Below are 25,318 nucleotides of genomic sequence, written 5' to 3' on the forward strand. Positions count from 1 at the left end.
GAGCCTTATGTTTAGAATCACTAAAAAGGCATACAGAAACAGACAATACAGATGCATGATGTATTTCACTGGTAATTTCTACTGGACTTGACTGATTTAGTCAGGCTTATGCTACCATTACACCACATCACTTAACCTTGATACTTCATTTGATCTGGCAGCTTCAGATTCAAATTCAAAAGGAGAATTACACCACTGACTTCTATGTTCAGGGAACTAAAGCTTTCAAGTCCTGAGGTAAGTACAGCTGAGTAGATACATTAATGTATTTCACACCTTAAACACTTAAAGAAGGAAATACAGGGACCCTGTGCAAGTCTTTTCATGATAAATGCAGTGTCCCTACAAGGAACAGGTAACTACAGTTCAGGGGTCTTTAATTTACAATAAAAAGGTTGCAAAGGAACCTCCTGCTGCTGCAAAGAAAAGCTTGCTATGTGAAATAAGATTCACCTCTCCACTTCTGTATAATCTTTACATTCAAAACTCTTCCTACACAAGAAGCAACCATATAAGCTTTTCACAAATTGTTATAATAACTACTCTTCTCACACAGAGGCTCAAATCCCAGAGATGTAACACAGAACCAAAGATAATCCTGCTAATTAGCAATCAGTTCTTTTTCAAATGCAGAGCCCTTGCCTAAAATATAATTCAGTTTACTGTAACAAATAAGCCTTTTAGTATAAATGAAATACATAATAGCAAATGCATTTCCTTTCCAATCCATCCATACACCCAGGAAGGTTTCTGAATCTAACAATTTAGAGATTTTACTCTGCTGACAATAAAGAACAGTGAAGACCTGGTCTAGAACTTAACACAGGAGTAAAATTAGTCCACGCTGAACTTTTTGAGAACAAACTTCTATCAAAATAGCATCAGGAGTGTGTGTTTGACTCCCTTTCTAATCGATTTATGTACCTTATGTCTCTCCTTAAGACAGCACTCAGTAAACACAGAGACAGCATTCTTTCAGAATTACACAGTTACATAACTGACAGAAAGTTTACTTTTTAAAAAGGTCTTTGTCCAGCATAACACCATCTGAAGTAGTCTGAAGAGTCAGTCTCAGCATATCCATGCACTCTTTGAGTCGAGGATCAGATGTACGTAATCCTGTAGATTTGAGTGCCTATTACAAAAAAAACCCCAATAATTACTAAGTGAAAAGATATGCTGTTACAATCAAGTTATCTACTGCTCACTGTTTATCACTGTAAGAGATCTGCCACTGCATCATCAACATAGACAATGTGACATTTTACTGATTCTTTAGCAATTTCCTTTGGCCATTTTGGTTGCATTTTATGTCAAAGCATTAATGCTATTTGAAATCCACAGGTCCAACTACATTTTACATAAGCACAAATACTACCAAGCCATGCCATAGGCACAGTTGCTTTCAAGCATACTCTTCTGTACATCAAAGAAGTAAATAATAACATGAATACACTCATTCTCTTACTTAACTACAGAAACAGCACTGGGGGCAAAACAATAGTTACATTCCTTCCTGCAGCTAAACATGTACAACAGAAATTTTTTGCTTTACATTCTTGCATTTAGAATGTTAAAATAACCTTGCAGCAGTTAGCTTTCATACAGCACTTTGGAACAGTAAACTTACAGTTATGAACTTATGAACTGGTATTTTTTCTTGCCCTTCTGCAATAGTATAGAAAAGTAGATCTTCTAAGCTGGGAAGGAGACCTTGTTTCATTTTACTGGAAAACAGGAAAAAAAGCAGATTATTTTAGTGCTTATTTTTATTTATACACATTTTTGCATTATCCTCAGGGAAACACATTTTCACTGCTACCACTAATTCTAAAGAGCGTTTTCATCAGTGAACACAAAGCTTAGTTAGACTTAAAGTAGATAAAAAATGGTAATATTGCAAGCAGCACACACAGATTTTGCAGTAGCAAACATTTTTAACTGCAACTCAAGTCATATTTTTACTATCATACATTTATCGCTAAGATTATATTTAGATTTTTTTGGGGGAGCAGATTAATCAAATATCCCTCTTTTTGATGTTACCAAGGATGGGTATGTTACTCACAGAGGATAAATTATTTATAAGATTCCAGGATGTACATGCCTTATACTGAAGTTGTAGAGCATACTGACCCAACTGTTCTACAGGCAAGAGAAGGAGATGACATGTGTAATACTTCCTTCAAAACAGTCCTGTTTTCAGGACTCCACAGAGTCCTAAAGTCCTTATCCTTCTAGAAGCTTATGTAAGCCCCATCAGTTACTGTGAAACAACCCAAGCCATCTGCAGCATAATAGAGCCTCTCATCACACCTACTTAGCTAAGTAAACCCGGTGCAGATGCACCTTTAATGGTCACTGTGCTTATCAGTGCAAACACACCATCCCAGGTGTTACCTATTTCATTACCTGCATCTCCATTTCAGGTGAAATCTGAAGGAAACCCACCAAACTAAGCACTCAGATTCCTTCTGAGACAGAAAGCTGTAGTACTGACAGCTTTCCCTCTAGGCCTTTGGAAGTTTACAGATTTAACCGACAAAAACTATAAAAATATTCCCTGGTATTCCAGAGCACCCTGCAGCAGGCAAGAGCCCAGCTCTTTACACTTGCCCTGAAAGCAGGGTCCACTACACTGCCAGACTGGGAGGGATTCTGATTCTTTGGTCCCCTGAAGTACCCAGGTTGGTTTCCAAACAAAAAAAGCCAATGTTCCGATGTTTGACAAACAAAAAAATACCTGAAACCAAAAGAAAAAAAAATGTGTAGATGGTAACTAAAATGTAGAGTGTGCAGTCTTACATTATTTTAGCCATCAATTTTAAAGGTCTATCTTATAATCTATTAATACTAGCAATACTTTGTTACTATACAGTAATAGATAACCTGTTGCCTGAAACTAGAATGCTCAGTGGCAATTTTTATATTTTTATACATTTATGCATAGGTTTACAAAAAGCAGGTCCAAATTTCAAGAGATTAGTAATCCTTTGAATAACAGATCTCAGGGCTACAATGCAAAAATAAAATGCTACAGGTAAGCACAGACCCTAGATAGGCCAATGCAATCTTACTGACTGATGTTTAATCCTCTCCAATACTTACACAAGTCAGATTTATGATTATTTTAATAAAAATCTGATTATATCCAAATGCCCTCATAAATTTAAGACAACCTCTAGATTGCCCTTGCCTCCCTCCTTTCCTCGTAACTAGCTGTGAAAACCAGTAGTAAAAATACCACCTCTCATTTTATAATTTAAAACACTGTACTTACATACTAAGAACAGAAGACAGCTTTGTAAGCCAACAGAACTTTCCTTGTCTTACAGTCTAGATTTATTTTTTTTTAAATTTAAATTATGCTGGCTGACTAATGCACAAACAGGCTGGCAATTCAACCAAGACAAACGCTTGCAACAACCTCAAGCAAATTACAGAACAGCCCTTTTCCAAAAGAAAATTCAGGTCGTCCAGGCAGCATGTTTCACTTTTAATCCTTTTGGGACAATATGTCCAGACGAGCCAACAGAACCAGAACTACCAACACAGCAGCTAAAGCTTCACCCTGTGTCTGCATCCTAATCCTGTAGGGAACTAATTTTAGAAGTTGTGCTAAATTACATAGTCTACACCCCTAGATCATCATCATTTACACAAAGCATTCAACTGAGCTCCCCAGAATGTTGAGATTTCGTGTTTTAAGGAATGTCTCTGCTACACCAGGCATTCACGGACTCCTGAAAGTCTGGCAGAGGAAACTTTCCTATTTCACTCTGGCAAAACCAGCCAACAAACACACTGAGAAATGTTAACTGATAACCTAATTAATTACACATTTCTGAGCAATTACTCAGAATTTTACAGCTGCTCCAAGTACAGAATTTCTATCTGGAAAGGTGCAGAAATACTTCAGCCATTTAACCAAGATTTTACCTGTCTCTTCACAAGATTTTCATCTATTAAAGAGACGTGCATCTTTCAGAGCAGAAATTCTCTCCACGTGGTTTTCACATCTTTCACATCTGCTGTTGTTTAATATTGGGTCACTCAGCCTAATTAAACAAAGGAGCTGCACAGACAACCGAAGCAAAGAGGATGACATTCAATATATTTACAGAAAATTGCTCCTTGTCAAATAGTCCATCTTTTGCTAAAGTTTATCCTCTAAATAGGGTGAAAAGGCTTGCTCTGCAGTTTATCAGATCAGTGATGTCAGTAACTAATGTTTGCTTAACCTTAAAGATGTGTTTTGGCACTGTGAACACACTTAGCAAGATAATTCTGTTCCACACATGTAAAAAGCTGTTTTTCAGGTCAGGGAACTTGCAATTTCCACAGTCAGTTTAAGTGGAAATTCCAGTTTACCTGATTTCATGAATAATGACTTTTGATACTTATTTACCTTCTTTAAAAAAATAAACAAGCACCAAACTATTACACAACTGGACTTCTTTGGTAGTATACTAATCTGTGGACTACAATACTGGTGAACTGTTTTTTTAAATACAAAGAAAAACCAACACAGGACTTCCAAGCACAAGGGCTTTGCAGCCCTTCTTTCAGCTCTTCCTTTTGCATCAGTACAATGCCTACACCAGATCCTGGGGACGACTTTATTTTAACAAATGTTTCTAGGACAGAAACAAGATTAAATTTCAAATAATGCAGAAGATTCTTACTCTGCACTTCAGGACAGAATTACCAAAATTAAGAACAGATTTTACAGAACAACAAATGATATAAAGATATGATATTGCTAATAACAGTTTCAGGCCTTATTAACAAATACGACACCAGTCACAAAAATGAGGTCACAATTACTGTCACAAACACTGGTCCCTCAAGGACCATTTAAGATCTTCATCAATGACACTGACAGTGGGATCAAATGAAGCTTCAGCAAAAGTTTGCCAATGACACCAAGATGAGTGGTGCAGGTGACAAGCCTGAGGGATGGGCCACTATCCAGAGGGACTTGGACAACCTCAAGAAGCTTGTCCAGGTGTGAACCTCATGAAGATCAGCAAGGTAAAGTGCAACATTCTACAGCTGGGCCGAGGTAACTGCTGGAATTCACACAGCCAGAAGAGATCAAGAGCAGCCTCGCTGAGAAAGACTTGTGGGCACTGGTGGAGGAGTGGCTGCACAGGACCCAGGGTCCACAGAGCCAAAAGTGTCCTGGTCTGCATCCAGAGCAGAGTGGGCAGCAGGTCAAGGGAGGGGATTTCCCCCTTTGCACACAAAGAGGAGGGTCCTGGGAGACCTCACTGCAGCCTTTCAGTACCTACAGCCAGCCTAAAAGATAGGGACAGGCTTTTTAGCAGGGTCTGTCACAACACAGAGGTCACAACAAGGACGAGGCATAATGGTTTTCCACTAAGAGAGGGCAGGGCAGCTTTATATCAGATATAATGAAGAAATGTTATGGTGAAGGTGGTGACATGCTGGAGCAGGTTTATTTACCACCAGAGAGGTGGCAAATGCCCCATCTCTGGAAACATTCAAGGTGAGACTGCACAAGGCTCTCAGCAGCCTGATCTGGTTGAAGATGTCCCTGCTCATGGCAGAGGGGTATGGACTAAGTGACCTTTTAAATGGTCTCTTCCAACCCAAACTATTCTGGGATTATATGAAAGTTGCAAGTCACAGTCAGTAGCCACTCTATGTAAGACAGGCACCTTGAAGAAGTTGTTACCATACTACAGATGCTGTATTATCTTGGTTGTATCTCCAACACTTAGTTACTTAGGTCACTAAGTAACTACTTTCTGCCCACTCCCATAGAGAAATACTGGGCCCATAAAAGAGGTGGGCAGCAATTTACCCAAAAACTACCATAATTCAAAAGCCAACTACATATTTATCAACTTAGACCAAAGACAGACTTGTTTAGTAGCTAACAAAGTGCTTATGATAAAACAGAAATTAAAAAAAAATAAATAAAAAAACAGCTCTAGCTTCAAAGCCTTGGCCTCTATAGAAGTCAGGAAAGGTCTAATAAAAGTGCACTTCTAACTGCTTCTTGCATATCTGATTATTGTATCCACACTCCATGGGAAGTGTCAGCAAAATGAAACACTGCCTGGTTACTAGTTACTCCTAGGTAATCTGGCCTGCAAACGCAATTTTATTTTAAAAAGTATCTGCAGAATTCATCTCTGGCCCTAAAAAAGAGCACTACCACTCCCTTGTCATTTAAAAAAAAAAAAAAAAAAAACCTGAAAACTTCCCTTAACCGTTTTGTGATATTCTATACACTAGTGTCCAGCAGCACTGCAATTTATCTGTAAAAAGTGAGCAATTAAGCTTTCAAACGTTAGGTTCACTCAAGTTTTGCTCCTCTCTCTCATCTTTATCAAGGCCTTTTTAATTTAGAAATAGCTTCTACTAAGATAAACTGTTTCACCCCTTTACTGTCCTGCACAGATGCAAGACGAACTCTTATATTGAAAGTAAAAGCAAAGAACATTTCTATTGAAAGCAGGAGCAAAGGGTAGAAAGTATTATACATGTCTATAACTGAGGAGTGTATTAGGCTGCTGTGTTTTAATAACTCAGGCATAAGCATAGATATTATTGTGCTCCTATTAATTAAATTTACCAGTCTGTGACCACTCTCAGTTTAAGCTCAATTATTTTTCCTGTCCAAAATACATTAGGTTTCAGTTGGATACGCAGCATGAAGGCTGGATAGCAGGGATAAGGAGGTGGTGGAAGATGGTATGGAAAAAATGCACCAGGGGATCTGGTTATGCAATGGGATACTAGTTATTTCATCAGCCACAGGCCTCATAATTTATTCTCACCATGAGGAATTAAACTGCTCTAAATTTCTGTACAGTCTTTGCACAGAACACTTTAGGCCTTTACCTGCAAATCCTACTGCATATGCAAGGACTGTCAGGAAAGCAAATAAACAGGAAAACCTTACTGCTGTCTTTTGACACCATGGGTTATTTCAGCATCCCAGGACTCTATCCTTATAACCAAATAGGAAAAAAAAATGGCCCCCCAACACTAACTAAGGGAAAAAACCCACCAAAAACTATTGCCAGTTGGGCCCACAAACCATTTGCCAACCACCACTCAAATGTTTAGAGAGCAGGGATGGCAACGTGCTGGAATCAGCAGAACACAGACTGCACTGACTTAGCCCAGCTGCCAGGGCAGTTCAGACACCTGTCTTTTGAAGAACCTCACTTTTCTTCTCGACCCTGTACTCTGTCTTAATATAGCAATGATTTCCACATAGAATGTGCCATTTACAAATGCTTGAAGGAAGATTTTCATAGTTCTGCTTCAAGGAAAGTAAGAATGAAAGTACCCAGCAGCCTAATGTGCCACCAGGAATTCCTGCACAACCTGAAATGAAAGTTTCTAGCTTCTTCTGTGTTTGTAACCATATGCTAGATGTTGTACAGAATTTCTCTTGCAGTAAGACTCAAAGAACAATCAACTGACTTTCAAATACATCCTTTTGTCAAAAGCCAAAAATTATTAGAAGTGTTTAACTGGTTTGTGATTACATGGCTTTACCACACATGTCAGACATTAAAGGATTTCCCTAACTGGTGCTAGCTGTAGCAAGCTAGTAACAGCTCATTTTAAGAAAATGTTACCTCTTCAATAAATCTCCTCTTCCATCACAGCTGGCATGCTGGTTTTTTCCAAAGTTTTTAATGTCTGTACCTCTGCTTGAAAACAGAAGTGCAGTCTTTATAAACCACACCTATTCAAGCCACAGAAGAATATTTTTGTTCCAAAACATATATATAGAGCTAATTCAAGGAGGAAACTTCACATTTGTTGAACAATAGCATGAATTTAAAATATAAATATATTATTTAAAAAAATAAATTTTAAAATAAAACCAATAGTGTATTATATTGGATACAGTTACATAACCTGACATGCATGCATTTTTTAAGGCATCTGACAGGAGAAGTAACTGGTGATGCCTTTAAAGCAGGCTATACCCCACTGAACCAGGCTGAGCAGATAACCACATCTAGGAGGGGAAAAGCACAGAAGAACAAAGTCACAGCCTCTTTCCCCACCTGCCATACTGAAGTTCATGCTAAAAAAAAAAACAAAACACAAACCACAACTCAAGAGCAGAACTATTAAGCTAAGGGCTGAAGCCTTCCTGACCAGCCTTGTGGAATCTTTACCAGACTTCCTCTTAGCATTAGCCTAACAGGCTTTTCTCAGTGTCAAAACCAGGTACTCCTTTCTTGGCCCTGTTTCTTCTGTCATTTGCTCTTTTCATCTAGGTAATAAGCATAGCAAAGCCTGGGAAAGCAGCTTGGGTTTAACCACACCACCCCATAATCAGCACAAAGGGTGCCTACAGGAATGCCACGGGGCATATTTCAAACACACACAAAGCAGGAGTCTTCATGGGGCTTGCAGCTAAGCTGTCAAACTTCTTGTAAAAGGTTACCTGAGATTCCAAATGTACCCAGGTTCAAATATCCAACTCACAGACTGTCAAGACAGGGGGTGGTAGGAAATGAACACTTAAGACTTGCATAATGCTGAGAACTAACAAAGAATGCTCTGCCAATCCATTTACCTCATCATTACACTTCACCCCTGGTATCCACCACCAGTCATAACCAGGTACAAAACCTGGAGCTGATACACCTGTCTCCAATATTTTCTTTTATTTACTTTATTTCAGGTTCTGAGTGAAGGAATATTAACTTCATAAAAATATACAGCCTTGTGATTCTAGTACCTGTGCATACCTTTGTCACTAAGGGACAAATAAGAGCCTCTTGGCACAGGCACGCATCCTGCAGCACCTATAAACATCGGTACTCACCGCGCACAAATGGCACTACCTGTCCCTGGCTGCACTAGATCGCAGAATTGTTAAGGCTGGAAGGGACCTCTGGAGATCACCCAGTCCAATGTCCCTGCCAAGGCTAGGTTACCCTAGAGCAGGTTACACAGGAACTCATCCAGGTGGATACAGACACGGAGAAGACAGCGCTACAAAACTTCCAAGGCAGCACTACGCACCACACACGCTTCCTTTAATAATTAATGCGAGATGACACAGCTTTCGCTTCCCTTAAATAATATTTTTAGCCAAGTGGAAGCGTTTCCAAAGCCACCCACCGGCACGCAGCCCGCGCCGGGCCTCCCCACGGAGGGCACCCCCGCACAGAGGCGGGAGGGACCCCGGGCTGGCTGAAGCTGAGGCGCCGCCTGGGCCCCACGCCGCGGCCAGCGGACCCCGATGGGCGCACACCGCCCCGCTCCGAGCCGCCGGCAGCCGGCATGGACCTCGGCACCCCCGGGGTCCCCGCACCTGCCGGGGAAGAGCCCGGCCCGGCCCCTTCCGCAGGCACCACGCGTGCGAAGGGGAGGCGGCGCTCACATGGCGCCTCCGCATCATCCCCCGCGCCCGCCGCCCCCTCCACACTCACTTCTCCCCGCCGCCGCCTACGGCCACCTCCTTGCCGCCGCCGCCGTGGTTATTGTTGTGGCCACTGTCGGCGGGGGGCTCGCCGGGAGTCGGCGACGGCGCCTGCGCCCCCTTCCCCGGCTCCTCCAAGGCTCCCTCCGAGCGGGTGCACAGACCTCGCGCTGAGGGCAGCGCCGCCGGGCCGCGCCGGGCGCCGGGCGGGCTAGCGCCGAGGGCTGCGAGCGGCGACGGCGGGAGGCGGCGGGTCCCGGCGGCGGGTCCCGGAGCCGGGGCCCCGCCGCCGGCCGCCCCCGGCGGGCCGAGCAGCAGCAGCTCCCTCAGCAGCGCCGAGCGCCACATCCGCATCATCCTGCGCCACCGCGCCGACTGCCCGCCGCGCCGCCCGGCCGCGCCTCTCGCACCGCGCCGCGCCCGCCCCCCGCCGCGCGCCATTGGCCGAGCCCGCTAAACTGTCAGGCGCGCGGCGCGCCCATTGGTCGGCGGGGACGTCGCTCAGGATAGTGCCCCGCCCCCGAGCCTCCCCGCGGGGCCGCTGGTGTCGCGCGCGGCCGGCGGGGCGGGAGCAGCAGCGCCCCAAGCGGACGGACCCGGAGCTCTGAGGGGGACCCCGGGGCGCCGCCTCCCTCCCTCCCTCCCTCCTTCCTTCCCTCCTTCCTTCCCTCCCTCCCTCGCTCTGCGACGTGTAAAGGCGTTTGGGAACGGGCTGGGCTGCGGCGGTGTCGGGTTCAGGTTGCCATGGATATGGCCATTTTTTAAAACTGTATGTTTTTGATTACGAAGTGCACCGCCTCTGCCATGCCGGCAGGATCACAGAAGACGCTGAGGTGGAAGGGACCCACAAGGATCCAACACAGGGAATGCCCTGCGCAGTGCACCCCAAGAACCTCACCTTGTGCCCGAGAGCCTTGTCCGAACACTTCTTGAACTCTTGTCAGGCTGGCGCTGTGACCACTTCCCTGCCAAAACGCTTCCCTGGGCAGCCTGTTCCATTGCCCGAACAACCTCTGCGTGAAAAACCTTCTCCTAATATCCAGACAAAACCTCTGCTGACGCAGCTTCAGGCCATTCCCTCCGTCCTGTCAATGGCCACCACAGAGAAGAGAGAAGGATGCCCAGGGCCTGCATCCATCAGACACCCAAGGAAAGGGCTCAGGGAACAGGATCCTGTTGGAAATACCCTCAGCAGGAATTATTGTTCCCACACTCTTTGGGTCAAACTCTTCTGGCAAGGAGCAGAGCTACTTAGGGGTTTCCACGTACCTTCAATAAAAAGATAACTGCATAGCTCATCACCAAAACTTACAGTGGGGGGGCTGTAAGTCTTGGTCAAATGTCTGAAGTTTTTAGCTTTTAAGAAAAATAAATAAACCAAACACAGAGCCAACAAAAATCAACCACCTGGATGCCTAGGTGATCTGGGTGCGGCCATTCTTCATGTTCACATCATCAAACATTTAATCAGAGCGTGGAAATTTTGCTGCTCTTCACCTCCAATTCCCAGTTTGGGAACCACCGACCCATGGTTGCAAAGTCCTAAAGGCAAAAGTGCACCAGAGAAGGGTAGCATAAAATTTACACCAGTACAAGGTGTAAATGCCACTCTTTATATGCACTTACGCTTCTGTCACAGCTGTCAGGATGTAATATTTTGGAAGTCACAGATTTTGCAGTTACTTGGTGAAACTTTGCTCACATCACCAACTGCTAAATTTGTCCTAAATGAATACAAATCTGTATTAGCAAATTGTATCCATTATGGGTCACAGTAAAGAGGAGATTTCTTGTCATCCTACTTCCTCTGTAATGCCAACACACAAACCAGTTTTTTAAGTGTCCCTAGTCTTCTCAGTTTAGGAATGTTAATTTTTGGAGCAAAAATGTAAATACTTGTGGAGCTGTGAGTTTATTACTGCTAAATTTCCTTGTGAACCATTTCCCCATGAGTTGAGGTTTATTTCATCTGGTATGTTTATTATGTTTGGCAGAGGTGGGGGCAGAAAAGCTGCAATTCTGGGTTAAAATGATCTTGCTAAAGATTGGAAGTGTTTTACTCTGAAGATACTGATATTGTGTTTTCCACCAACCCCCAGATTGAAAGTTTCAGATGTCTAGGAATAGTAAGTTGCTTTTAAAGACCCCCATAAAACAGAGAGGGTTCTGTTACCCATTTTTCATGCAATCTGAGATAACTACAAATAGACATGGAGAATAGCCTTGCCTTATGCTTCTACTCACCCGGCAGCACAAATACCCACAGGAGTTCCCTATGCTAATAAATTGTCACAACAACCATGAGGGTTTTTGGAAGAAGATATAAAGATAGCTGACAATCTACGCCTATAAAATGAGCCTCCACACACCAATGGTTTTTCTTCCCACTGATTAAGGAAACATGAAACACCAGTGTGGGATGTGTAATCCTGTGCTGCAGTAACTTCACATATAGAAATGCAAAGTACCTGCAGTTCTCACATACTTATTACATTATCTATTATATTTCCTGAAACTAATTTTGGATTTCCATTTGCTAAGTCCTTTTTGGCAAGCCAATACTGCCTCTTTTATCCTGCCGCCCAGAAATAATATTTCTCATTTTTAAAATTCCGTTATGTAAAATACTCTAAAGATAGAAGTCTCTCAAGCACCTTTTCCATTCTTTCTACAAAGTCTGCTGCTCTAAGACCAGAAACAATGAGTGCTGTCTCTTCCAGAATGTGTATTTGGTCACTAATCAAACACACAGTTCTGCAGACACTACGAGATTCTGAATTTTAGTGCCAAGGGGGTTTGCCTGTCCGACAGCTGCACTCTTTTCTAAGCCAGCTGTTTAGCCACAACTTGGTGCAGAAACTTGTCTAATTCATCTCTTATAGTGTAGGGAGAGAAGAACTGAAAGAATGAAATATGTAATGATCTAGATATTTCCGTTTAGTGCTCTAGTTTCTGTTCAGAACATTGCAGATAAGGTAGTGGGAAGGAAAAGAAAAAGCTACTACATTCACAAAAATATTTGCCTCTCAAAACATTACCCCATGATACTTGACCCTACAGGAACTCTTTAATTTTACTCACTTCCTTTTTTCAATTTGTTTTTTTTACTGTGTACACCACTGACTTATTCCTTTATTTAACCCTTTAGTATTGCCTTCACATTAGTACATTAGTTGTCTCCCACTGCAGGTATTCATCATTAAAGCTTTTCTTAAAACTCACCTAAAGAAACTGATCCTCGACTTCTATCCCTGGAAACTCCCCTGTCTGTGTTTTAGCTCATGAGGGCAGAAAATACAAGTTGCTCTGCGTGTGGGACTACAAATACACAGCTTGGGAACAATGCAAAATGATAAATATAGTTTCAGATCCAGAAAGTTCAAGGGCAATAGTGACTCACTCGCTATTCTGAGAACTTTTGCTGCATAATTCAGGCCATCACTCCTTGCTCCTACTATGACTAAGCCTGAGATGTTTCACCCTCTGATTCTCTCCCCTCCTCCCACTGGCACAGGTATACCAGAGACTCTTAATCTGAAAACAGATTTTTTTTTTTCCAACTTAAAATAAACCATAAGAAATGTAGCAAAAATAGCATCGAAACCACCACCATTTGCTTGGGAAAAGCATTATACATTAAACCTGTTAAACTGACACTGATTTTTGTATTGATCCAGATGTTAGACTGGGCTTTCCCATATCCCAGTGAAACCCCCCTTAGACTTCTCCTTTGAACAGAGTGATATTACTCGTCTCTTTGGAAAGAGAAGACATGCCATCTGCTCTGCCATTCTGTGTTTCACACAGTATCCCAAGAGAAACAGAAAATTACAAAATGGTTTCCACACAGAGCAAAGAAATTTGAAATTAAAATTCCCCATAGCTTTGATTTTGAGTTGGTTACACAACCAGCAGTAACCATCGGCCAGTTAATCTCTTCTTAATTTCCACAGATATACGTGTTCTTTTGTAAGACAAAAATTATTTGAATTTAAGACAACAGGGTTCTTCAGGAAAGAAAAAAATATGATCTTTTAAATAGGCATTATTTTTTAAGTGTTTCCCTTAAGATGTATGGTAGAAAAATGTTCCTAGTATAGCTCTCTAAAAATAATCCATATTTCAGAGGTTTTCCTTTCTAAAAGGGGCATAGCAGCATTAATCTCCTAGGAGAAAGGGCTCTGAAAAGCAGGTGCAGAGAGGTCTTCCCAGTTCAAGCACATACACTGATAACAGCTTTCAGGAAGGTTAAATCCTCCCATCAGATCAGCAGGGCAGATCTCAGATAAGCAGCAGAAATTAAGGATTATCTTGACTACGACATGAACTGTTTACTTTGCTATTTTGAATGGTTATGTTGGCTCCATTTCATTTGTTGCAGGGTAATGCTTTCCAAAAGAGAACTAAGGACCAGAGACAACTATTATCTATTTAAGTATTTCTACCCATTCTAGCAGCAGTTCCTAAGAATACTCTTTCCTTTTGTGAGGCTAACTTGCTGCACCTTTGGGTAACATTTTTATATTGATTCAAGGGAAAGGTGCTCAGTCACAAGAAAGATTCCACGTCGGATTGTACAGAGGATAAAGAACAGCTACCTCTGAGCATAGAAGCATAAGCAGTAAATAGTTACTATTTAATCTAAGAAAAGAAAAGTTCAAATGTTTGGGCATTACAGCTCAGAAATCTAACAAGGAGGAAAACATTCAGAGGATTTATTTAACTGGAAAGAAATCGTTGAGGGAGTGACCTCAAGTGACAAGCAATAAAAATAAAATCAAAAATGCCCTCTCTGCATAGCGCATTGATGAGTCAATAGCTCAGTTCATATCACTCACATTCCAGGCAAACAGAGGCAATGAGGAATTAATTCAAAGGGAAGAATATTTGGAGGATTTTCCAAGACTGACATGAAAAAAGACAACAAGGGCCTGGGACATTCCTAGCGTGGTTAACAGACAACACATGATGTGTTCTAGCATATATAACAAGAGCAAGCAAATCACAGAAGTAGAGTTATTGAGGACGACCTGCAAAGACTGGCACAATTTTTTCCTATTACTCTATTTGTTGACCTGCTTCCTTTCATCTTGGTTGGTGAGAGAGCACCATCATTCCTCATGCTCATTATCAGTGATAGCATTTTTCAGATGTAAAATTCTTCATATCAGAAAATCCACCTTCAGAAGCTAACAGGGAAACATTCCTTGTTGCATCCAACACACTGCATGTTATTTGCACTACAATATACCTAAATCATACTGTTACATACCCCATGCATTCCACCCACAATCACATTTAATGCTTAATTCTGATGACACCTCTTAAACTGCAGTCTTGATATTACAGGAGGCCAGGGAGTAGGAACAAATTTGGATCTTCTGTTTGTATTCCCAGTCCTCAAATATTAGCCCTGATTACCTTGTGCAAGCAAAAAGAAAGAAGTGACAACATCATCCAACTGCCCCAACATATTCCTGAGATAAGCGTGCATGAGGGAGCTCAGGGGAGCCCATGGGTTCATGCCTCACTGCTGTTGAGAACAAACAATGGGAAAATTGGTGCCAGCATTTGGTGGAGGTCGGAGCACTTGGGCTGACCACAAGCTGGCTCGTCACGTACGAAGCTCCACGGCACTGGGCAGTCCCTGCTGACCATTAAGACCTGAGCTGTTAGGCCCCTAAAGGGCCCCAAGGAAAGATGGGGAGGGACTTTTGACAAGGGAATGCAGTGCCAGGACAAGGGGAATGGCTTCAAGCTGACAGAGAGCAGGTTTAGATTAAATATTAGGAGGAATTTCTTCATTTGTGAGGCCAATGAGGCCCTGGCACAGGCTGGCCAGAAAAGCTGTGGCTGCCCTGTCCCTGAAGGTGTTCAAGGCCAGGTTGGATGGTGCTTGGAGCAGCCTGGTCTAGTGAAAGATGGCCGTCTCCATGGAAGGGGTTTGGAGTGAGATGATCTTTAAGGTGCCTTCCAACCCAAACCCATTCCGTGATCTGCATGGGCCACCTCAGCTCTGAAGAGATGGAGAAGCCAGTGTGTGCTGCATCCTCCCCCTTGTCCTAAGCTTTCAGCTCTGAATTTCAGCACATTAGAAAGACCCTTGGAGAGGTGCAAGCTTTCAGGCCAAAGCATAGAAGTGCATCCCATTAAACTGTCCCGTGAAGGAAAAGCCCTGGTTTTACCCTTTCACAAATACCTGTGACCATGTAGAACCTTAAGCTTGACAAAACATCCAGTCTTAAGAGGAGGGCTTCCCTGCAGACAAACAAACAAACAAACAAACAAACAAAAAAGCATAAAATGAAGCAAGCAAAACAAGCAGTCAGACTGTAATGGAAACTGTCTCATCATAAGTGACAGTTTAAGTGTCTTCCAGAGGGCTCCTCTGCAATACATAGAAACCACTCTGATTGGGCACAGGGTATAACACGAGCCTCAACAAAATCCCACTACCTCTGAAGTGGCAAACTAATTAGCAAAAACACATGCTTTTTTTCTGCCCTGACCTTTTTGGCACCCTCTATTTCTGTTGCTGCACTGGGGGAAGAGGAACGTACACTTCAGGTGATTGAGTCTCCTCAGCCTTCCTTTGCAACTGCTGTGAGTTGCCAGTCTCCTTCCAAGGTGCAAGAGTGTTTTAGTTTCCTGTTTACTTAAAAACAAATGGTCCCATAAAGACTAATGAGAAAACAGATTAGTTTTTTAGTTCTTGAAGGATGTAACCTTGAAAGATTTCCCTCCTTCCCCCACATCTAATTCTCTCTTTATAAACATGCAACTTTCTTAGGGAGGTGAAAGGGAGAAAGACCAGCAGCACTTCCAGTAGCACATGGTGTACCCTCACACTCCAAGGGTATTTAATGTTTATCCAAGGACTTTTGAACAGTTCCACAACAGTAGGCCAAGGGAACTGAAGATTGCAAAACTGAATTCCAAGATTTAAGAAGTAATCAAGGTTTTAAAACAGCCTGGATAAAGTACATGTTTTCACTAATAACTAGTCTACTTCTTAAACACGTGCGTGTTCATCCTAAATTCCAAGAAGAAAAACATTCAAAAGATTTGTATGGTATTTTTGGTGCATTTGAAACACTTGTGGAAGCCAAAGATTTGTGCTTTGGTAATGTTAACTGCTGTCACAGAACTTCTTCACATCATCATTAACTGCTCCATAATGCTCCATTTTTTCAGACAGCGCTTGAATCAACTCTCACTGAAGTCAGAAGCTGATGGGAAAACATACAAGAGAAGAAACTCTACCTTTTAAATAGTATTTTTAGCCCTCAGCATACTTTTTACAGCAGTATTAGATTAAATTATTTGGGCTTTTACCTCAACTGACTGGGTTGTGATGTGGAAATGACATGAGCTCTGGTGGCAGCATCACTCATTCCCACACACGTGCCATGGCTTGTCACTCCCTCACAGCTGTCCTGAGACAGCTATTGAACTAGGTTGTGCTGGAAATCAGAAGTGAAACAAGCTGGGTTACAAACTGACAGGTAAATTCTCTGCTTTGAGAAAGAGGAGTTTCACATAGTAAGGCTGTGAAACGTGTCTTGAGGTGCTTTGAATTACCATGCTGTAGAAGGGCTCAAAGGAAGAGCAGTAGCCAAGAAATGCTGATAATTCTGTTTCTCTCTGTACACTTGGCCTTGTGGTACAGGAAAGGGATGTCATCAGATAACAGACTTCACAGCCCTCCTGTCACAGGCAGCTTTTAAACTATGACCATGTGCTTGGATATTTGGAATATTTAGATAGTTTCTGGTTCTTGGATAGATCTGGTTCCTTGATCAACCAACAGAACTTTGGGCAATTAGATACCCCTATAATAAGGCATAAATCCAACCAGTTGCCTATCTGAATATGATTATATTGATTTTCGGAAATATAAATTCTGGAGTTAATAGAACATCTCTCATTCTGCCAAATACTTACATAGAAAGTAACCTTGTAATACCCTACACTAATCACCCAAGACATCATGGGCCTAATTTGAGAACAAATCTAATGGGCCCTGCTGTGGTCCATTCAAAAGGAATTTTTGTTTTGTCTTTGGGCTGTTTGATGTATGTGCTGAGTTTGACTGAAGTCTCATTGGAGACTTGAGGATCGGCTCTCCTGTAACAGCCAGAGAACAGTGATATAGTTGAACAACCCAGCTGTAGTAGGGAGGACATTTTCAGCTAAAAATACTTTAAGACAACAAATAAATAGTGACCTATATTGAGTTTTTGGGGTCAGAAGATATGTACATCAGATACACATAATTACGTATTTATGGTTAGAAAAACAACATCCAGCCACCCTTCTGTTTTCTCCCCAGCTTTGACTTACTTAATCATGACTAACATGCAATTACTAACTCTCAAGATAGGAAGACAGGTGTCCTATTAGTCATATTTAATAAAAAAGTTACATGTTTCATTTCTTGCTCTTTCATTATGTGTATTTTCATGCAATTCTTCTATCCAGTTTCTCTCACCTTGCGTATTTCTTCTAGTTTTTCTTCTGGTTATCTGGTTACCTTTAAAGTTGTATTTCTGTCTTTTGATTGATATGTTCTAATAGGGAAAGCATAATATAAAAGGAAAAAAATAGCCTAAACATTGACTCATTTTGTTCTGCTTTCCCTGTTAGTTACATTGTTTGATATGTCAACATGTTTTCTTAACAGCAAAGGTGAAATTCAGAGCTGAAAAAGCACAAGCAGCAGAATGTATTGCCCTTTTACACAGAAGTATGATTGAAGAGAAAGGTAACTGTTTAGCAGGACTTACTGAACCTGCCTTGGTGTAAAGCCAAATAAATTCCACCCTTTGAAATGAGAAGTAATTCTTAAACTACCAGTAGTTGTTAATGATTGCTAGAATTGGAACTAATCAATCAAACCACATGCTAGTGAGTAATAATCTAGAAACATCCTGAATACTGAGATTATACCCTTTATTTAACAGATAAGAGGGAAAAGGTTAATTTACATCTCAGTACTAATTTGAGTAACAAGAACCATTAACTTCTAAGGGTAATGAGCTGAAACATCCACCAGCTCAGCCCAATGAACCTGTACTTCAGGACGAGGAGAAGGATCTGTGTGATGGAATGCTGCTGATCACCTCCTGAGGACAGGCCAGCTCTGGATGCCTGGCACACCCCACCTGAATGGTGCTCAGTCTGGCTCAGGGTAAGTGCTTGTATGGAAAAAGAAAACCATGAGCAACAGTGTAGTTCTGGGGAAAAAAAAGGTTGGCAGCCTTTTTTTTTTTTTTTTCTATCCCCAAACAGACTGCACAGAATTGGCTCCAAAGCTGCCAAATAAACATTACAAGGAGGAAAAAAAGAATGAGCACCTTTAGCAGCATTACAGCTGTGCTTTTCTGCCAGCTTATTTCCGTCTCTCTGCATACTTCTCATGTCTAGGCCACATTTATTGGCACATTGAGACCTCCATCTTAAGAACTGGAGGAAAGTCATATGCATGAGATGAAGGCAGAAGCCATATAGTCACCAGGAGACTGTCACTCAGACAGACAGTCAGAGAGCAGTGTTGAAGTTGAGTACTGCTGAAACTCCGTATTGGGAGTGCTGTTTGCTCCAAAGAGAGAAGCAGCAGAGCAGACTGGCTTCAGGCTGCCCGTAGTAGGACAGAGCTGGTTTGTCCATACCTCTGTTACCTCCTGGTATTCTCAGTTCAAGGGCATGAGTAAGAGGCAGCTGTGCCACGGAGTTACAGGTGTAACCTTTGAGTGCCTGTTTCAGAGTTCACGCAGAAAGCCAGCAGCATCTTCCAGCCAGAACCTCAACTGCTTCACCTTCAGCTCTCAGAGGCTTTCAGATCAGAGCTGCAAGTGGATGGAGAAGATTATTCCCAAAATCAGTCTGTCACACATTACCTCAAAACAAACTGGGCAGAAGGATGTCAGGGCACTCTCTCTGGAGCAGAAAGGGATCTCCTGGGACCAGTCAATCCACTGGGTGCAAAGGCCATGCCACAGCCCAAGAGACAGGTTATTTATATAAGTGCCTTCCTCACAGGTGTCACAAGGCTGTCCACTGAAGGCACTAACAGCTCAGTGCTTCAAATGCCTTAGAATCAGGCTGCATGAGAATAAAATTATTCTTAACTGCTTCATCTTTCCTTCCTAAAGAAATACATTTTTAACCCTACAATGATAAGGTTACAAGAGTAGAAAAGCGATGAGGAATGATGCTACAGGTAATCATGAGGTAAGCATTCTTAACAAAGCTAAATCAGTTTTCAATTTTTGAAAAGGAAAAAGAGAATTTAAAAAAATTCTAAAGTTCCATAAGTGATCCTATAGAGATGAACTATGCCATATTCCACTAAAAAAACCCCAGAACTCCGAGTGGAGGCTTACACACGCAAGCAGCCATTTAAAGAGGTGTTTTTTACTAAGAAAATAATTTATTATCACTGTTGTGAGCCCTTTCTGGTTTTTTAACTCCTATCAGTGCTGCAGATTGAACATACCTTTGCATTTTGTGAATCCTCAGCAGAATTAGCTCTAGCACAGTATGTTGTAGTGGCACTGCCAACCTTCCCAGCATTTGTGTGACACGAGGCAGCACATGGGAGCAGGGCTCTTGGCGTGGACACAGCTGCCAATGCTCTGCCTGCTGCCCTGAACAGTGGGGAAGAGGAGCATTTGGAGCTCCCTGAGCACTGGGAAGAGGAGCATTTCGAGCTGGTGTCGTGAGCCAGACAGAGCAGAAACTGTTTAACAAAAAGCCAAATGCAGAGTCAGGGCCAGCTTAATCATTTTTATAATTGTCCTTTAGAGATAAACCTCACTTGAAGTCACTGCTCTGAGAGCGAAACCAGAAGAAAAAAAAAAAAAAGACAAAACAACTTCTAAAAGTCTTTTCTGCCCTGAGGAAATTAATCTTTGATGAAACCTGGAGGAACAGATGTTACTGAGTTCCCAGGCAAGTAAAATCTGGAAAGAAATGAACACTATTGTCCAGGAAATGGAAGTGGATGGGAAGCAGCTGTGACGTGGTGCTTGCTGGCTCTCCCTGGCAAGCTCTGTGGCTGTTGTTCATCCCTGCAAAGAGGAGCTTCAGTGTCCCTTTCATTCCCTTTACACTGTCAGGGACATCCCCATGGAGGCTGGCTGCCCCAGCCCCACCAGCATACTTGGAGATTAGTTTAGGGAAAGTGTGGATGTTGTCCTAATCCTGTGCTGAAGCCATGATGGATCGCGAGCCCTTGGTTACACAACAGGATCCCTCCTGTGACTCAGGGGAAAGGATTTCCTGGATGCCCGGGGCAGTGTGGATCAGACACAGGGAGGATATGCAGGGGAGCAGGGGCTGCTCAGGCAGTCAGTCACAGCACAGCCATGACCTATCCAAGCACTTGAAATAAGAGTTGCTGGCACATCTCCACACTTCTGGGCAGCCTTCCCGTGTGCAGGACTGACACACTCGCTGTGAACCCACACAGATATTCAGATCTTTGTCTCTAGAGCCTAGAGATTAAAACAGAGGTTTGCAAGGCTTCTCCTGCATGTTCTCAGGTGTGCACAGCCAAGGCCTGTGTGTGTACCTGTGCTGCGTGCCCAGCTCACAAAAACATCTTCCCCAGCTGCTGCTGGCAGGGACTGCCATGATCACTCTTGCCTCACAGCCTGGCTGGCAGCCCTCAGCACTTCCAAGGAGTTGAAGATAAATGAAGCGAGGGCTTTCAGCAACCTGATAGTGCCAGGACTGCACAAAGCAAACTTTTCCTGCCCTGACAAAGGTGCAGAATAAAAGCAATTTTTCATTTTTTTTTAGATATACTAAATCATCCCAGGAGCTCTTACTCAGGGCAAGTGGAAGAGATCCCTTTCATTCATCTGAAGGTGAATCCCACCCCGACCCCTCCACATTAATTTCAATACTCAAGCTCTGCTAGAGGATTGAGAGGGCTACCAGCAGTCAAGTGCTTCATCAGCTGATTTGGGACATGCAGACAGCAGCCATGGCACTGAAAAGACTGCACCACAGTAACAAAGAAAGCATGAGATGTCCTGAGGGAGCTGGTCAGTGGTCCCCAGCTGGCTCCAGCCAGCTCAGAAAGTCACACAGCTGACATATCATCCTGTGAGTCACCCCTCACCCTGCCTGTGTCCAGCACTACTCATGTGCTTTGGCAGCACTCAGGGAAGTTCCTCCTCCCTGCTCGCTGCCCAGAGTCAGCGTTGCCCTACAGAACACAGGAGAAAGTAAAGCCATCATGAGACAGATGGCAACTTGACCATCTTGTTAGTCATCATCACCTCCTTGAGTGGCAGCACCAGACAAGATTCATACCACAAACACCATTTACAAGCTGTCCAGATGTATCTGCACAGCCTAAATACATCTACCTACATCAAAAATAAACATTTGCAGCCCAAGTCAACTAATTGACCTACATTTTTTAAAGTCTCTGCTTAAATAACAGAATGTGTTCAGATTTTAGCCAGGCTGAAACAACTGACATCTTCACAAAACTCTGAGATAGATACCTGGTCTCCACAGCTCTGTGAGGTAATGTAAGGTAATACACATTTCATTCATTCATTTCATTCATTCAACCAAAGACTTGACTGGCACCATGCCAGCACTAGGGTATGGCAGTGTCACCTCATCCAACAGATGCTCAGTCAAAACCACACCCCTGTCAAGTAAATGTGAAAATTACAGTCACCAAACTAAAGTCAGGTCTGAGTTTTGGCTAAACTTAAAAATTAAAAAAAAAAACAAGACACATATACCAGAGGGAAGACATGGTGTTTCAGGAAAAGGACATGGAACCTATAAACGAAAGCACAGAAGTGTGGTGAGACAGGACACTCCTGGCTTGCCAGGTGTGACTTGCCAGGTGACTCCCATCCCTTCCAGGCAAGCCCTGCCAGTCATCCCAGAGGAGCAAATGCCATGCCTGGAAGGAAAACTGCCTTCCTGGAGTGTGCAACAGCACCCAGCGTGCAATTTGTCAATGTAATGACAATGAAAGGATTATGTTAATAGGCAGGTAGCTGTAATGAGAAAGCAACGACAGAGACCATGCTCTGCACGTCTTTCCAGATGTAAGAAGGGATGGTCGTGGAGGTAGAGCTGTCTGTTGACTGTACAGACAAGTGTTAGGGATGGGTGCTCAAACATACTGCCTCTCTTTCCTGAGGAGCAGAGCAATATCCTTAAGGGTTTTTTCTGTTAGGGTGAGGTGGTTTTTTCCACAGCATTAGGTTCTGGTGACCACCACGTGGAGAGATGCTGGGATTTTCCTTCTGCAGTGAAAGAAAATATATCATACAAGTCCACATTTAGCTGTCATCCTGTAGTGCTGAACTGCACTGAAGTGCTTCAAACTGTGCCAAGGCTGCTCCAGACCCACCAACAGCAGAGCCTCAGATGAACCTATGAGTCAAATCATACTGTATGCCTGAAACAGCATATCTGTGTGACTGTCCACTTCAAAAAGCTGCATTGTGCATTTAGGGATAGACACCAGGTAGGGAAAAGGGGTTAGGGAATGCACAGGTCAGAAAAAAAGATGCTCAAGAATACTTCTCCAGATGCTGAAGTACTTTCAAAGGCAAAGACCAGAGTTTTGACCAAGAAGGGTTTTAAACAGAAGAGCTTGTACCTGTTTCCTGAACTAGATGCTAAAGTTACTCATTAGCATTAGAATTCAGGCACAGAGATGTTTGTTTGGGGCAGGAATGTATGTTTGGTTTTTTTCTTCCTCAGAAGCAGGTAGCTTACATTTGAGGGATATCAATTATTAACTCCAGCCTGAGATGAAAGTGTACAGGTTTAACTTCCATGAGAAACAGGTACTTCCAGGTGTTTCTAGATCTGACAGGTTCTGGTGTGCCTTGCTCCCACACAGGATGCAAAATATCAACTTAGAGTGAAGTGATCCCTCTGGGAGAAAGGACACTACACTAAATGCTGATAGGGATATGGGAGGGATTGATTTAATTGAAATTCAAATTTTTACAGTGCTAATAGAACAAATATTGTGCAAAAATATTTATTGCTCCTAACCACCCTTAGGCCGTAGGTTATGCTAAAATCTGTCAAGAGTTTTTGACAAGGTTAAAACGTTCTTGCACCTGCACTCAGTTGATGATGTTTCAGATCTCTACAGAGCCACTTATGTGTACGTGTAATTAATGTGGGGAAACAACCTCACACTTCTGAAGGCTGCTCTTGAAATGTGACTTCAAATCCTTCAGCAGACCTAACTGAGCTCATGGGTATCAGATGCTTCTGCACAAACATTTTTTCCATGCACAGCAATGTATATACATATATATTTTAAAATCAGTTTTTACTGTTGATCCTTTACTGAGGGGACCTGAAGCTTTCTTTCATTAACACCAGATTATCATCATTTACACTAAAATCACCCCAGCTTTACAGCTATGTGACAGCAGCATCACCCACACCCAGTAACAGCAGTGGATGGTATACCCGAGCAGGTTTTGTGTGTTACATGAACACTTGCCCTCAAGGTATATTCTAGAGCAGAACCTGCTCCCACAGAAGTCATAACCAGACTCACAGCATCCCTGACAGTCGGCACTAAACAGCTTCCTCAGAAGTATCCCCCTCCTTCAGGAAGGATCCATGTACCTCCAAAGCAAGGGGCTGGCCAAACTGAATTCCCAAACTGTTGGAGGCCACTGCCCTGTGCTGGGATCTTCACAGCTGTGCTGGACACCAGGTGGGAGCAGGTGAAGCTTTCCTGTTGGGTGACAGTCCGTGCACACACACGGCGAGTTGGTGGGGATTTCCTAATTTTGGCCCTTGCTATCTAAAACGAGGAAGGCAAGTTCCCCACGTCTGCTGGCACGCAAATTCCATTTCTGTCTGACTGCAGGCTTTACAGCCCCCGACGGCGGCACCAGAGGCAGCAGAAGCAGAGCCGGGGGCTGGAGCACTGCCTCCCTTACAAAGCAGACCTTGTATACTCCATCCCTCCCGTGCTCCATCCCTCCCTCACTCCATTCCTCCCTCCCTCCCATCCCTCCCGTGGCTCCATCCATCCCTCCCCTGCTCCATCCCTGCCCGGCTCCATCCCTCCCTCCCTCCCCATCCCACCCCGTGTCTGCGAGCGCTGTCTGGCACAGAGAGATGCCAAACCCAGGGGAGTCACATGGCTGCCTGGCAGACACGAGCAGATCTATTTAAATTGATTATGTTTCGAACAAAACTGGTTCAATGTCTACTTACATTCCGGTTTCAGGAGCATTACGTAACCGCTAAGCCTTTTAATTAAAAAATGCACTGCTTTCGCTGCTGAGCCAGCAGTGTTCCAAAGCATCTTTGCAAACATCACGGGAGCTCAGGAAGGGACCTGAGGCACGAGAGGAGAATCTCTTGGCCCGATTCCCTCTCTCAGAACCCCTGAGCTGCCTGGGCACATCTGCACATAGCTGGGGCTCTTACAGACCGCAGCGTGAAGTATGAATTATTACATGAACGAGGTTCTTACAGACCACAGCATGAATTGTCTGCCCCAGCAGTCAGAGAGGACAGCTCAGACTGGGGTGACAATCGGGAACATTTCCTGAACTAGAGGAAAGAGCTCTCTCCATCCAGCTGAAAGTGCCTGCAGTCGGAAAGGGTTGATAGCTTCCAGCTGGGAAGTCAGCTGAAATACCAGCCTGCACTCACAAAGGAGGCTCCTGTTCAGGCAAACTTGCTGTTTTCTTTGGTGTGACTGCACACACTGCTCCTCGGAAGGAAGCTGGTGACCTCCTTCACGCTGAAGTTTTGCGAAGTTATTTAAAGGAGCGTTGTTTTTCTGGCCATCCCTGCCAGCTCCGGTGTGACACATCAGCACCGCGTTGCTTTCTGGATTTCTGTCCCGAGGAG

At 43.3% G+C, this 25,318-nt stretch overlaps 1 protein-coding gene across 3 annotated transcripts in view; it reads right to left on the reverse strand.

Annotated features, from left to right (window-relative positions):
• The window catches only part of GLS (glutaminase), a 185,897-nt gene that overhangs the window by 47,042 nt on the left and 113,537 nt on the right, over positions 1-25,318 (reverse strand). The window contains exons 1-3 of one of the 3 annotated variants that reach the window (XM_062506625.1): positions 9,444-9,805; positions 1,631-1,727; positions 1,014-1,135 (exon numbers count right to left, since the gene is read on the reverse strand). The exons of 1 other annotated variant lie outside the window; for it this stretch is intronic. In XM_062506625.1, coding sequence (XP_062362609.1) covers positions 1,014-1,135; positions 1,631-1,727; positions 9,444-9,790 — 566 coding nt within the window. In that variant the 5' untranslated portion in view covers positions 9,791-9,805. Of the gene's footprint in view, positions 1-1,013; positions 1,136-1,630; positions 1,728-3,939; positions 4,076-9,443; positions 9,806-25,318 lie in introns of those variants that run through there. One more of the 3 variants, XM_062506626.1, reaches the window with a different exon arrangement.

The sequence above is a fragment of the Cinclus cinclus genome, chromosome 21 (assembly GCF_963662255.1).
Source record: "Cinclus cinclus chromosome 21, bCinCin1.1, whole genome shotgun sequence".
Taxonomy (NCBI): domain Eukaryota; kingdom Metazoa; phylum Chordata; class Aves; order Passeriformes; family Cinclidae; genus Cinclus; species Cinclus cinclus.